The 15,436-nt window shown below is 40.5% G+C and overlaps 1 protein-coding gene across 1 annotated transcript; it reads left to right on the forward strand.

The window, feature by feature from the left end:
* The first annotated feature begins 310 nt into the window (after positions 1-310).
* mapk12a (mitogen-activated protein kinase 12a) lies at positions 311-7,841 on the forward strand. Its single transcript, XM_010775590.1, has 13 exons — positions 311-569; positions 676-795; positions 2,107-2,236; positions 2,342-2,400; positions 2,900-3,011; positions 3,113-3,142; positions 4,507-4,554; positions 4,790-4,904; positions 5,476-5,547; positions 5,671-5,750; positions 6,390-6,468; positions 6,559-6,732; positions 6,863-7,841. Exons 2-13 carry the CDS (start codon positions 677-679, stop codon positions 6,928-6,930), a joined length of 1,086 nt encoding a protein of 361 aa, XP_010773892.1. The 5' UTR covers positions 311-569; position 676; the 3' UTR covers positions 6,931-7,841.
* Positions 7,842-15,436: the final 7,595 nt, after the last annotated feature.

Raw genomic sequence — 15,436 nt, forward strand, 5'->3', positions numbered from 1 at the left:
AATACAAATACAGACCTCACATAGCTTTTTTATTCATTTAAAGAACTTTTTATGTTTCTGTGTTACATAACATAATTGGATTACTGCACACAAAAACATCCTGAAACGTGTCTTCTGTGTGTAAATGTCACATGGACTAAGCTTACACAATGTGACACAAGTTTGTACATAACGCCACAGTTTCCTTGTTCTGTTTCCTGGAAGTCTGTCACAGAGTAGTATTTATGTAACCACCTATCAGTGTTTACAGCCCAAGGCGTCAGAAACACTCATGTCCCAGCAAGTCTCTCAAATCTTCTCATTTTACTCATGCTCAAACAACGTGGAACATGCTAATCGCTGCCACTCAAACCCAGCGCATGTGCGAAACGCTGCTCTCCAAACTGTGCGCACTTACAAAACGGTTTCAAGGTAATGTTGTTGTCGTCAGTCGAGTCTCGTATTACTCGCACATTCCATTCTCCCGTTCACCTTTAATTCCAGGCCTCCCGCAAGACTCGGGAGTGGCTATGGGTGACCTCAGGGTGCGCCCTTAGCGGCTGACACGCAGAGCTGCGCACTGATCTAGGGTGAGCGCATAGGTGGGATCTGGGACTTGGGTGTGTAGCGTCGCAGTAGACACAACAACAAAGGAAGAGCCTCTACAATACTTTTTTGTTTACTTTTTATATATAGCATGTCTAAGCGAGTGAGACCCGGCTATTACCGCCAAGAAGTCAACAAAACGTCATGGGAAGTACCGGATCGGTACCGGGAGCTGAGGCAGGTGGGGACCGGCGCTTACGGGACAGTATGGTGAGTGAATTATGCGTTACATGGAGACGAGTTATACTCTGATCGTAATGCGGGGTGAGTGGGGAGCAGTGTAACAAAGAAAGGGACGGAACAGATGGTGCCATGCAGGCAGAAGCTCTGTGCCACAGCCAAACAAAAGAAAAGTATCTGCGCTCCGCTGAACACACGCTGCTTCACTTCCTTATATGATGGAGACACTTGCACATGATACCTTTCGCTTTACCGTAGACTTCCTGTCATCTTTAGCCACCTCTGAAAGGTTTTTAATTATGAAGAGCACATGGGTGCATGGTTCCGGGTGAAATAGGTGCACTCACAACCCGAGTTTAGGGATACACACAACAATGAAAAGCAGCTTTGTTTGCACCTTTGTGCGTCTCGCAGCATGCGGCTCCTTTGTTATCAATGATTAACTCTGGGGGCGGGTCCTACTGCCCCGAGGACTCAATACAACTTAATAACACATGAACAACTCCGAGATATTGTTGGGATATGAAACAAGCTTGTGTGCGGGCCTGATCCGAAGAGTCTAAGGTGTTATTGTCAGTTACAGAGTATTTGTTGGCAATTAAAACTCCTTTCACGAGTCAACCGACAATATACTTTAAGAAATAAAAAAAGTGCAAGTGACAAGGGTGCATGTAAAATGAAGGAAGTATGCTATTACACAGAAGTAGGAAGGAACTAAGGAGCTGTTGAGATATCTGTACGTTACTTGAGTATTTCTAATGTATGCTACTTTGTTCCTTTGCACCACTCCAATTCAGAAGTAAAGTGTATACTTTTACTACTCTGTATTAATTTAATACATTTAGTTACTTGTCAGATTTGTATTAATGATGTGAAATACAATCAACACTTAAATCAGACTTTAGTTACACCTGGAGTAAATTCACAAGCTACCCTGCAGTATACTACCAGCTTTTGATAATCAAAACATATAATATATATTATTCTGAAATGGACCAATCTGCATAATGAGTACTTTTACTTTTGGTACTTTAAGTGTATTTTGATGCTAATACTCTTGTACTTACATGAGTAACATTTTGAATTCAGGACTTTTACTTGGAACAGAGTATTCCTACACTGTGGTACTTCTACTGACTCAAGTACAATATCTGAGTACTTCTCCCACCTCTGTTAGACAAGAAAGATACTGTGTACCTTTTTCAGATTCATATCAGAGCAAAGTTGTTTCCACAGTGACAGAATATTCAAATTGGATTATTATTTATTTCCTCATCAGTCAGTTCAGTGTAAGATATTAAATGTGCTGTGTCACACCCTCTGATTTATTGTCACCCTCAGCTCAGCAGTGGACTCCAGAACAGGAACCAAAGTGGCGATCAAGAAGCTGTACAGGCCTTTCCAGTCGGAGCTCTTTGCCAAGCGGGCATACAGGGAGCTGAGGCTCCTCAAACACATGAAACATGAAAATGTGAGTCAGCATAATCAGGCTTTTTTAAATATTGTATTTTTACAGTTTGTACTAAAGACAAAACCTCCACTGGTGTAATAAATTGTGTATTTCTGTCTGTTGCAGGTGATCGGACTATTGGATGTGTTTACTGCTGACCTCTCTCTGGACAGGTTTCATGATTTGTAAGTCTTCTTTATGCTTCTGGCACTGTAGCACAGCAGCTAGCTATTAAATCAATACTTCACACCCCAAAATGACCCCTGAAAGGATCAATTATCATCCCTTGAGAAGAACATTTGAAGAAAAATCCAAGTCCTATTATCCAGTTGTATACTCACTACTTCCCAAATACATGCATTTTTATTTAAACCTCTTAAAACGCAAATGGAATGTATCTTCTCCTGTTATTGTGTTATGTGTAGGAAAAACCAATAAATAAAGTGTTTTTAAAAATAAAAAAACACTAATGGCATAAACAGTCTAACGCTTGTGAAGGCACGCTTCAAACACGTTTATGTGGAACTGTTTTAAATAGTAGCTCTTTAGCAAAAATGCATGTGATTTGGAGGTGTTGACTGTATGACAGTCTGTTAATAGATGTTGTGGTGTATTTTACTGTAAATAAATGTTGAAGATATTTCAAAGTTGCATCCTGTTGATCATGTTTCCTTCTTCCTGAAGTTACCTGGTGATGCCGTTCATGGGGACAGACCTGGGGAAGCTGATGAAGCTGCAGAAGCTGTCAGAAGAGAAGATTCAGTATCTGGTGTATCAGATGCTCAAAGGGCTGAAGGTGGAGAGCTCTACTTTGATCGTACATTGGGAACTATTTATTCCTTTAAAACTTGAGTTTATTTTTTCTGCTTAAATCCCTGTTTTATTCTTTTATTACAGTATATTCATTCTGCTGGTATAATTCACAGGGTAAGTATTTTATTATTTCATATACATCCATTACATCCATACATCCGTGTGAGATAATGGTTGCTTTTATAATAGGGCTACAATATACATCAATAATATATATCAATTCAGTTTCGTCAAATGTCCCTGTCCTTTCATGTTATGGCTCGTTTTGTTCACTTTTTTATATAAACATTTCCATAAAAGAGATTAAATGCACAATAAACAGATATTGACCAAACAGATAAAGTACCAGCAATACTACTGCAACATTTACTTTAAAGGTGACATGTCATGCTTTTCCGGTTATTACCCGTCCCCTTGTGTGTTATGTAGCTTTTTATGCATGTAAACGGTCTGCAAAGTCACAAACCCTTAAAGTACACCCTGTAGCAGGTACAACTCTAACACAGAAAACACCTGTCTATGCTGCCCCAGAACGCCTCGTTGGAGATTTTTCTTTTTCTTCCTGGTACTAAGTGACCTAACAACGACCCAAATGGACCCATTGGTCCAAATGGACTAATCCACGGAGCAGTTTTGTTACGTCCGCGGAGCCGTTTGGACCAATCAGCGGACTTCCTCACACGCACACACTCAATCTTTTCACAGCTGCAGCTCCGGGGATTTAATAAGACGGCGGCACGCGGCAAGGCCGCACACAGCCTCGCCGCGTCCCGCCAGGCTGCGGGTGTTTGAGTGTGTGTGCTCGGGCTGGGTTTCGCTGTGTCTCGCTGTCTTGCCGAGCCCACGCGGCAACCAGGAAACCACACCAGTATCCCAGCTCACACTGTCCGCTCCTCGCAGCAGCGAGCCGCGCAACGTCCCGCCAACACCCAGACCCCACGCAGCATTCTCATCTGTTTGTCATTACTGGTGTCATTTTCTGGTTGCTAACAAACGCCATTGAAACAAATAATCACTGATGTTCCCGCTGTAACGGTGGTGGACTCATCAGAACAGAGTGGGCGAGCTGACCAATCAGAGCACACTGGGCTCACAGGGAGGGAGGGGGTGCAGGAGCTCCAACAAGCCGTTTAGGACAGAGAGTGAATACACATACTATACAGAGATGCTGTATGAGAAACCAATGTGAGTTTGGAAAATTGCACAATATAAATCTATTCTAGTAGACCTCAACAATGGAATTATGATCAGTAGAAATGGCCATGTCATGGGACCTTTAAATTCTCTAAAATAATGTAATTTTCAGGTACTTCTTTTTGTCCACAATAATTTGTAGTGAAAATCTATGACAGCCCGTTCACACATTATCTTATTGGTAATAGTTGCTTCCTGTGTGATCTTATGCCCTACTCATTTACAGTATTTAAGTTTCCTCTTGCTTTTCTCTTCACACAATTTTTTCACATTCATTTTTGCAGGATCTTAAACCAGGAAATCTCGCCATCAACCAAGACTGTGAGCTCAAGGTACAGTGACACACTGTGATAACCCAAACAAACAACATGTGTCTTCATTTTAAGATGTTCATTTGACGGAGTTACATTTTAAAAGGGAATATTCAAAACTATAAAAATCCTAATTGCATTGCCCATAATGTCATTGCGCATTTTTTGACAAGTTCCTACAGTCTTATGACCAGACGTGTTAGCTCATTATAAGCAATATGTAAATGCTGCTGTGTTTCACTGCGTGTCCTGTCAGATCCTGGACTTTGGTTTGGCGCGGCAGGCGGACAGCGAGATGACGGGGTACGTGGTGACTCGCTGGTACAGAGCCCCAGAGGTCATCCTGAGCTGGATGCACTACACTCAGACGGGTAATGAAGAGCTAATTAAAGAGAAAACTCTCTTTCATCTTTCAACGATGTGTCATCTTCCGTGGTGCCAATTAGCGCTGAATCATGTTCTGTTAGAAGATGCTGCATGACTTAGTTGTTGAAGTTTTCGCACTTGTCCTCAGGCAAAGGGGTCTGCCTTAGCAAGTGATTTACCACATATCCCAGAATTACCTTTACCACCTGCCGTCAACAGGCTGAGTCTTGTTCTCAGTTACTTTGATTCCTTGCTAAAGACTATGATTGCAGTACATTCTGGTCTATTGAGGCCTTCAGTGCATTCCTCTTTCATGACTTTTCTCTGAAATCCCTCCTAGAAGCTACAAAATGTTACATTTTCTTGGGTACGTGTGTTAAAAAACTTCTTTGTTTGTTAAAGTCAAATGGTAATAGTAAATACAACCCACTCAACCACACATCACCTTTTATTGCTGCTTTCTTTAGGTACTGCATATTGCTGCTGGCCCCTGGCCCACAATGCACTGTTATTTGAAATCCCTTAAGAAGGCATCAGAAATTCTAAAATGTGTTTTTTTTTCTCCTTCTTTCCCAGTGGACATTTGGTCTGTGGGCTGCATCATGGCAGAGATGCTGCAAGGAAAACCTCTTTTTAAAGGCAGCGACCGTATCCTTTAACCACACTGAACCTTTTCAGTTTATATTTTTGCAGACTCAACATAAATCTTGGATTATTTAAAAAATGTTTGTGTGACTAATCCCATTTGACCCCTTGACCCCTGGTCCTCAGATCTGGATCAGCTGAGTGAGATCATGAAGCTCACAGGAACGCCAACTCAGGAATTTATATCAAAACTACAATCTGAGGATGTGAGTACACATTATACAACACACAGGAACTTAAAAGGACCGTTCAGCCCAAAATACTAAACACATATTTTTCCTCTCACCTGTTGTGCTTTTTAACAATGTAAATAGTTTTGGCAACATTTTCAGACTTAAGGATATCCCCCGCAGATACATCTTCCTCCTCTCGACTGATGGAACTAAACGGCACTTGGCTTGTTGTACTCAAAGCGCCAAAAAAAATACAACACAAAAACAGCGCTGTCTCTTTCCAGAAATGATGAATGAATTTTCATGTAGAAACTATTTTCTTTCTACCAAACTGCGCTTCAAAGGAAGTTTGCAACACAAGAGGTTCATGCTCCTTAGAGTGTGAGATGTTAACATTAATGGCGTCCTCCTCGGCTGAGCTGTAACATTGCAGTTTGGAAGAGTTTAAGAGAGCTTCTTGTCTGAGTAGATGTGCCCTTCCTTTTGCTCAGTGATATGGTTGGTGGGTGTAGTTTACTTTTTATTGAGAGATGAACTGTCCCTTTAAAGATAAACTCCCTGATTTTGTTGTAGCCCCCAATCATGCCCCCGATCCGCAAAAAGAATTAAAAGCAAAATGGAGTTAAATCAGTGGGATTATGTTGCATTAAATACATTAATTTCTTTTCTTAGGCCAAATGCTACATCAAAAGCCTCCCAAAACTGGAAAAGAAAGACCCTCAGAAAGCCTTTTCCACAAATAATCCACAAGGTAGGCTTGGCTCAGCCTTTTTTCATTTGATCCATCTTCAGTTCGACAGTAAAACTGTGATTTGACCTCAAGTTTCCACTCTCTCCTCAGCCGTGTCAGTGCTGGAGCGCATGTTATTGCTGGATCCGGAGAGCAGGGCAACGGCTGCTGAGGCCCTCATGCTGCCTTACTTTACTGAGTTCAGAGAACCAGAGGAGGAGACGGAAGCACAGCCATACGACCACTCGCTAGACAACACAGACCAGCCCCTGGACCAGTGGAAACGTAAGGATGGCGGGGAGGCAGGGACTGATAATGGTGCAAGGGAGCAAAAGAAATGGAGGCTGAAAGAGAAAGGGAGCTGTGAGATAAGAGGTGTATGTTTTAATGATCAGCACTGTGCTTCTTTCTTTAGGTCATACCTTCACAGAGATCTTGACCTTCAAGCCAGTCATGCCAGAGTCCAAGGAAACCTCGCTGTAAGACACAAAGACTCAGCTGAGCAGCATGGGACCAGAACAAACTAAAACTCTTTTTTTTATCTTGATCTGAAAACTTTTGTCACAAGGCTTATTAAATGCAAGTGGATCCAGTCACACTTCTCTAATAATTGCAAGCTGCCATGTTCAGGATTTTACAACGTAATGTTGGACCAGTTGCTTACTTCCTGACTTCAGAACCTGTCAATGCCAGCATGTCAGTCAGGATCTCCTCAATCCTCAATAAGTAATTAAGTAATGCAGGGATAACAAGTGGTATTACTTGAGTTACTTATTTAAGTTCCATTTCAGTTTCCCTTCAGTGGTATACATATAGTTTTCACCAAATACATCACAAGCTTCCAGTTGGTTTGAGTTCAAATCAACTACATTAAAGAAAACAAAGATATTTCAGTCAACTTATTTGTAAAATGTCTGTTTAATATAGATGATTATTTTTGAGTAATGTATATCCGCTAAGGCATCATTTACATGTTATAGATCCAGGACAAGGCCACACGCTGTAAATGTGAAAAAATGAGGATACGTGTTTTTGTAATATGATGTTTTGTGAACTAGCTTCCCCTTCAGGGACTTGATGTCCTCGAAAGACATTTGATCGGAATTTTGGACGTCCTTGTGTGCATGTGTGTGTCTGTGTGTAGTCTACAGGTCTGCTCTGACCTCCTTATTCATATCAGTGGCCTTAAGATAACTGCAAAACAATACTGAGCTGCCGGCCATACGAAATCCATCCCAGCAGCCTATGTACGATCATTCACTTTTTCATTTTAAGCCAAAAACTGGCTTACACTGGATAATGTTGTTTTTTCGTAACACAGAAAGAAGCACAAAACACATTGTCTTTGTTCATTTTTGCACCGGTCATGCATTTTTGTCAATAAAGAATATCTTAGAAAAATTGCCTACATTATTTTGTTCTTGTTTTCTGACAACCAAACCTTTGTTGTGTTAAAACTGTGGACTAATACTAGTGTAAAGCTGGGGGGTTTACAAGAGATGAGATATCCGGGTTTTCAGTTTTAAGGGGTCGATTGTCAAGCTCTGAAAGGGCAACCTGGGGAAACTACATTTCCCATAATGCAAAGAACAGCATATTTTCAGTAATCGTTTTTGCTGCAGGATTTCTGCTAAAACGTTCCAAAGCATGATAGATTAAACTTACAAAAGTCACATGTATATAGGTTAAGTAGGCAACTTTTCCTCTTTTAAAGATAACATTTAGGGATTTATCCTGTAGTCGAGTTAAGGCATACATTTGACTTGTGTGTTACTCTTGTAAACTAACACTAGGTGGCAGCACATAAACAAGCCATGACCAGGCTACGTTTGTAGCTCTCGAGGGATAGTAATGTTGAATGGTCCACCACTTTAGTCTACATCTTGACAAATACTGGCTTGTATTCCATGGTATCTGCTTCAAATACTTCATATTCTTATAATGTTGGGAATCCTCTGACTTTTAATCAAGTGCGACCAGCATTTAAGTGTTTGTTTATCCATTATAATATTTCAACATCTTGTTGACATTCAAGGATATTGCACAGGCCTAATATGTTCTGAATATGTTGACCCCCCAAACTTTTCCACTTCAGGTCAAAACTATGTCAAATAATTCAGTATGAGACTTAATACCTCCAAAATACCAACATTCACATAGGTGTCAGCTGTAGCTCCTATTCTTTGTTTAATGCTGAGTAAATATTAGCAGGTTGAATAAGAATAGGGAGCATTTCATGTAGATTCAGACCTCAGCATGCACTGTCACTGTGAGAATGTTAGCATTCTTGTCGTGAGCAGTTTGCTCACAGAACCTCAGTCTCTAAGCCCCTTTCTTGTTATTCTCCTTTTGGAAGATAACACTTGTCACAGTAGTTGTTGGGAGTGATTTATTGTTTTGCAGCTAACACTGACAATCTTATTTTTGTTTTTAATATGATTAATGACTTCAAGTAACAAACGTCTGCATTCTTCCAGAAAGCCTGTTTGCTTTTAGATGCTGCTCATTCCTGCACATAGGCTCTCCATTGGTGGGTGTTGAATTTAACAAGCTTGTCTTGAGTGACCTCCAGATCCTTGACTCCCAAGGGCAACTCCCCCCCCGAGGACAAACTTCCGTCCTGAGCTGAGCTTCTACCAAACCAAATGTTGTGTCCTCCTCATGATACACAGTGGATAGTTCACCAAGAAGTCAGAGAGTTCTGTTCCTGCTGCAGACACGAAAACAGAGGGGAAAGACATTTTTTTTATCCCCACAACCCCTGCTCTCCCACACATGGACCGACTCCCTCGTTCCGTCCGTCTAGTTTGTTGACCCTGCGGTTTATTTTCAGAGCAAGGATTTAAGCAGCATATTTTCTGAGAAACATTCACAGAGAGTTCACATGTGTGCACCCAGATATGCCTGGCATGCACAGTTGGATACACACTTTAGACACTGACTCAGGAGGGAGTACACGTGGAATGGCAGCGATGCCCAAACGCTGATCTGACCCGGGTCACCCTTCTTTCTTAAAGGGGAACGTCAGTTATTACTGTTTATTTTACGGTCTGGGGGAGGCACATCACTGTAGACATCACCATGGTGAGAGGATCAACACTGTCTTTGCTAAGATTCTTCTTCATGGTTAATTCTGCTTCCTGTGTTTGAAAGATGGAACTTTATTTTATAGCGGGGATCATTTGCAAACTGTTCAGTTTGTCTCATTTGTCTCACAGTATGGACTCCGCTAGCTGCTGATTAGATCAAGAAAAGCCAACACTGTCGCTTTATTACCATGCTGGCTCATCAAATTAATTAAGATCATCAGTGACATTGTTTATTCTCAAACTCATTTGGGCTGTGATGTCCTTGCAGGAGATAAAATAAACAGATTTGAGGGCTTAGCAGAGATAAATTGATTGGAATCTTGCGAGGAAGTGAAGTGAAAATCTATCAAATATTTGAATGTCCTTGTCTATGTTTGTTTGTGGGCTTTAGATTCATGATTTCAGATTGTAGGGAATGTGACGTGCCTGGTTCCAGATGCCAGTTTGGATTTGTGTTGCTTGTACTCTGTGGTGAATTAACAAATGTCTGCACTTCCTCATAGCTTCATGTGTAATGGACGTTGTTAAAAACACAGATGAGAGCTCAAACAGTTTTAGCCAGAAACAGCTTTGATTGTGCGTCTAATGTGGATTTAGTCACATTTCTTTGCCCTGACAGCTGTCCAACAACTCAAGTCCAAAATACATTTTCCACATTAAAAACAGAGGAAATGCTGCTTTGTCATTTCCCAAGCTATTCTATTTATTTGCTTTAGTGAATGAGTGTTTAGAGCTACCCAGATCCAGCATTATTATTTTTTGTGTATCTGCCTCAGTGTTTTGTGGTGTGTGTATGCAGTACTCGGCTGGGCCTGTCATGTCTGGAAGTCAAGCAGTTCCAATAAAAGTGAGTCCTGTTGCCTGGTGTACTGTAGCTGAGAGTCATCATTTGTCAAACCTTTTCCCCCCTCAAACCTTTTTTCTGTCCTTACAGGTGTTTAAGTCTCTATCTCTTCCCCGATCTATTTACATTGAAGCATACGTGTCTGTGGGATGCTCCTCAGCAGGCGAGCAGTGCCTGTCAGGCTAACCGAAGAAGAAATTCCACAGGCTCATGTGAGTCTTAAAGTCTCCCAACTTTGAGGGGGCACCGGGCTTTGGGTGGGAAAGAAAAGGAAGTAAATTGGGAGGTTAAGGAAGTAATGATAAGACAGGGGAAGGGTACAGGATTGGAACAAAGTGAGCAAAAAGAGGAGGCAGGCATGAAAAGACAGGGTGGATAAAAGCAAAGGAAGGGGAGAAAGACAGAGAGATGCAGAGGCCCTGAGGGAGAGCCTATCTCAGCCAGAATGGGCAGTCTAGTTTACATTAGCTCATTCATTAGCCATCCGCCCTCCTGTTTGAAGACTTCTAAGGAATATGAAGTGCAAAGAGTGCATGCCACAGATTTTGATCCCTCTCCCAGGATAACTCTGTGTCCATCTGTGATGTGTTGACGTATGGGGCTGTGGTGTGTCACGTTCAGAGAGGCATGGCAGCGTTAAAGAGCACTGAAACCCTTCTGACCCAAAGGAGCCAGCTGCAGAACCAAGACAAGAGTTAAAGACTCCCTTACTGCTCACTAATGAAGAGTTAAAGCACATCTAAGTATCACAGTCTGAAGTGTCTGTTTTGTCTAATGCATCATCTTCAGAGTAAAAGCATTAAATGTTTTTAGACCTTTTGCTGCTGAACTGTAGCGGTTGTTATATATGGAAATACATTATTTACGTGATAGTTTCACCAGATCCATAACAGCTTATTGTTTGTCTCCTATTTGATTTTCTGTCCACATAGCTTGTGAATAATTCCCTATCTGGCAACCAAGATAAGGTGATGGATTAAGTAATGTAAATACGTTTTATATTTCCAAAAGTAGATTTTTAAGGCTGTGTGCAATTACTGAACACAATGGCTTCCAGAATTAACATTTTAAAAATGGAACTGTTATGAATATTTGTAAGCAGAGGATACACAAGGATGTGGATTTGGTTTGAGAAGTTAAAGGTGGTGCCATCAGAGGGTCTTAAATCATAAAAAAAAGAGGGTTGGAGGATGAGAGTGCCATCATCTACATACACTATGAAACAATATGTTGTGGTGCTTACCATACAAACTGCAACAAAAGACTATACACATTAATTTTATTTTTGATGCAATCACCCTTCTTAAAATCACATTTAGTTCCCCCAAAAGAGACCTGATACATATTTACTAAAGAGAGCACTATCCTTTGCTGCCATATCTCTGATTGATGTATGCTAGCCTATATTATAAAGAAATGCAGTAAAAAATATTTGAAAACATGTATATGGTGGTAGCAGATGGTGGTAGCACATTTCCTAGTACTGAGTCTTGGCTTCCTTGGGGGTAAAAGAGTGCATAAATAACAATGTTGCTAATAAAGCTTGTTGCTGTGAAAACTAAACTTCAACTATAACTCAACTGTGCCAAGGGGGACATTTTTCTTGCAGCCCGGTATAACACAATACACACAGAGACTCATAAATACCATAATAAATACATAAATATTCAGTGTGACATCACTAAAACCATTATCTTAGCCCCAAAAGGTTCACTCAATGAATCATCACTTGGTTCAGTTATCATTTTACAGCTTGGTGACGTGATAAGCATATTCATTAGCATATTATTCAACCCCCTCTTCACTCATCTTAATTTTGGCAGCCTGACAGTCAGAGGACATTACTTCAGAGATGTTAGTGGGTAACTCACACAAACACTGTATAAGTAGGGAGAGAAAAATGGAACAGTAAACATGTGCCAAAAGCACACCATATAAGGTTGTGAAATCTGACTTTGGAGTATCAAACGCTCACCCCCTGTTGGCTCGAAAGGTGCCTGTTAAATGTTTTCCTCTCCAGCAGGGAACAGCAGCTTGAATTCATTCTGTTAAAATGGATTCCAAGGGTGACATGAGCTTTCATAGTGGGGAAAAAAACAGCCACAGGAATTTCTCAAACATGTTGTATAATCGACTTCTCTGTCAGTTTATACCTTTTTATAACGTTGATCTTAGCATAACTTACAGTGAAGAAAACCAGAAGCCTAGCGGATGTTCAAATGTGTCCTTATGACTCCCTGCAGGTGAGCTCACCTTCAGCTTTAAAGCGAGATGACTTTTATAACAGCCAGAGGCAGACTCAGATGATAAATCCTGATAGATTTTACGGTCAAGTGGACACAAGTCCCCAGCGGTGACCTCAGCAGTGACTTCATCGGGGGTCACAGCTTCCTGAACGTTACCCTTCACTACTTGCGATAAACAAGGCAGGACAAGGGCTCCAGCTGAATCATGGGTAGGACCTGACTCTGAGGGCAGATGTCACAGTATATCACAGAGCCTGTGTTTCTCTTTTTGTATAGAGGAGAGCAGCTTCTGCGGCCAGGTCAAGGTTAGAAGCAACCTGAAATGTCATGCAAAGGGAGCAGGAAGTGAACAGAAGCAAGATTGAGAATAAACAGGCGTTTGCTTTAAAGTTCCCACCTCGTAACCTTATATAACTGAGTGTTACAATATAACACCTAACGTTATCCAGATCTAAATTACTTATCTACAAGCTGAGCAAATGCCAGATTGCTCCTATTGTGTTGCACCCGCTAATAAAATGATGAATTGTTTTCCCTCCACTCTCTCGTTTGAATGAGGTGAAACTGAAAAGCAAACAGGCATTACAGCACAATGGTGGATGAAAATGTACCGAGAAGTCAAAGCCCTTAAAGTCAGTTATACAAGCCGTCAAAATCTTCTGAGTCCCCCCAGCTTGATGTGTTTAGAGCTGATGATTGCTTTCAGTTGTAAAGCCTTACTGGGGCAAAACAGAAAGCGTCACATTTTTTCCTTACAAAACCGAGGCCTGCTGAATTAAGGAAACTTGCAGACGCACATGAATCGGTGGTATGGCAGTGAACAGAATAGAGGCTTTTTTCCAGGGGGGTTTGTTGGTGGTGGTGAGGAATGTCAGCATCTGTGTTGGGGATATTTTCTGTTTTATAGCTGTTTTCCCAGAGATCTGTGGTGAGAGAGCAGGGACTAGGCTGCAGTCCCGGCCTCTGTACCTCATGTCTCTCCACGTTGGCAGGAGGGTAAGATACCAAACCAGACATAGTTCCTAACCTGTTCAACCCTGAGCCTGTTTTTCAGGTCTCAGGTTCGAAAATGCAATTTCCAGAACAAATGACCATAACTACACTTCTAAAAGGGGAAAATTAATAATCTTTTTTCTCAAAGTAATGATAAACCTTTGAGTTGGATGTAGAAAAGTCAGAATCAATATAGATGTTTTTTTATTTTAAAGAAAATTCAGATTGAACATAGTAAAAAACTGTAAATTATAGTGTCCGTCCAAAAATTATTTTTTACTTATAGTGAAACCTACCCTTGGATGATGGGTTAGTTAGTAGACTAAAAGCTTTAGGAATCCAAAGTATAACATATAATGAGTACCCTGTATCAAGATTGATGCAAAACAAGTGACATTTTACCTTTTTAGAGAGATTTAGCAAAACAAAACCACTTCTGGGGTCATTTGGGTGGATTTTCCATATCTCTGGCCGCCCTTGGTCGATTTTGATGATACATCTCTTTCTAACCGTCAGCGCCAATGTAATCGAGGGAAAGTTCCCCATACACACACAGGTTACCAAATAAGGAGTGATAGTGACGCGTAGAAAAACCGGAAGCTGCGCTAGCCTCTTGTGGCTACCATTAGTAGCTCATTTTGATTCTCAGTTTTTTGCATAAAATGGAATTATGGATTATCAATATTTTTTTCAAAGTGACAGACACATTGGATTAACCTTCAGCCGCGTTTTTTTCTCGTTTTAATGCCATTGAACACAACTTTTGATCAGAATAACAGCTAAGGTGAGCATATCTCCGTTTTATGCTACCTAAAGCTACGTCGTGTGTTGTCTGTATTTGCTTCCCCTGTCATGAGTTCTGATCGCTCAGTGATGATCCTTATACTTCTATAATCTGTGGAATCTCAGGATGTTATCTAAGCTTGTTTGTGCAGATCCAATAAGTATATCGATCGGTATAGCTAGAGTTCTGTGCTAAAGGCTTTAAGATTGTTTTGCCCGTGGCTAATTCAGAGGCTCAGCTGTAGCTTTGAGGGTTTTAAAAAAAAAAATATATATATATATCAGTTATCTGAGTTTCTTCCCGTTACATAGATATGAAACATTCATAGTTTATTAAATCTTAAGAAGCCCTCAGACACTTTTGCTTGCAGATGTTGTGATTTCGGCTCCTTCGGCGGGTCCGTTGGGAAGTCACACAACCTAATAAAAATACAGTATGATTTTGTATGCTTTATGCTCTTGTTTTGTTTTCACAGTGCTCATGTTTATGACTGCTCTTGTTTTAAAGTCCTGCTCACAAGACAGGATGCTGGTATAGTTGCTCTATCAATATCCACAGTAGAAGTCATGTGCTTCTTCTAGATAAAGGATGTTATACAACACTGTTAATGTGATTGCTTTGTATACAAACTCTACTGATATAATAATAAATATATATATATATAGTTAAAGTCAAATAATACAAAAACAATCACATTAAAAGCCAGATTGAAGAGGTGAGTTTTTGTACGTTTTTTGAAGGTGGTGAGNGTTATACAACACTGTTAATGTGATTGCTTTGTATACAAACTCTACTGATATAATAATAAATATATATATATATATATATATATATATATATATATATATATACACACAATACATACATATATATATATAGTTAAAGTCAAATAATACAAAAACAATCACATTAAAAGCCAGATTGAAGAGGTGAGTTTTTGTACGTTTTTTGAAGGTGGTGAGGTCAATGCAGTCTCTGATGGGTTGTGGGATTGAGTTCCAGAGGGAGGATATGACCCAAGGGCAGTAAAAGC

The sequence above is a fragment of the Notothenia coriiceps genome, unplaced genomic scaffold (assembly GCF_000735185.1).
Source record: "Notothenia coriiceps isolate Sejong01 unplaced genomic scaffold, NC01 NC01_scaffold00015822, whole genome shotgun sequence".
In the NCBI taxonomy this organism is placed as follows: Eukaryota; Metazoa; Chordata; class Actinopteri; order Perciformes; family Nototheniidae; genus Notothenia; species Notothenia coriiceps.

Excerpts from the sequence above, each read along its gene's own strand:
- mapk12a (XM_010775590.1), top strand. The coding sequence starts at position 677 with ATGTCTAAGCGAGTGAGACCCGGCTATTACCGCCAAGAAGTCAACAAA. Across the intron at positions 4,555-4,789 it reads ACCAAGACTGTGAGCTCAAG|ATCCTGGACTTTGGTTTGGC; the intron begins GTACAGTGACAC and ends GTGTCCTGTCAG. Across the intron at positions 5,751-6,389 it reads CAAAACTACAATCTGAGGAT|GCCAAATGCTACATCAAAAG; the intron begins GTGAGTACACAT and ends TTCTTTTCTTAG.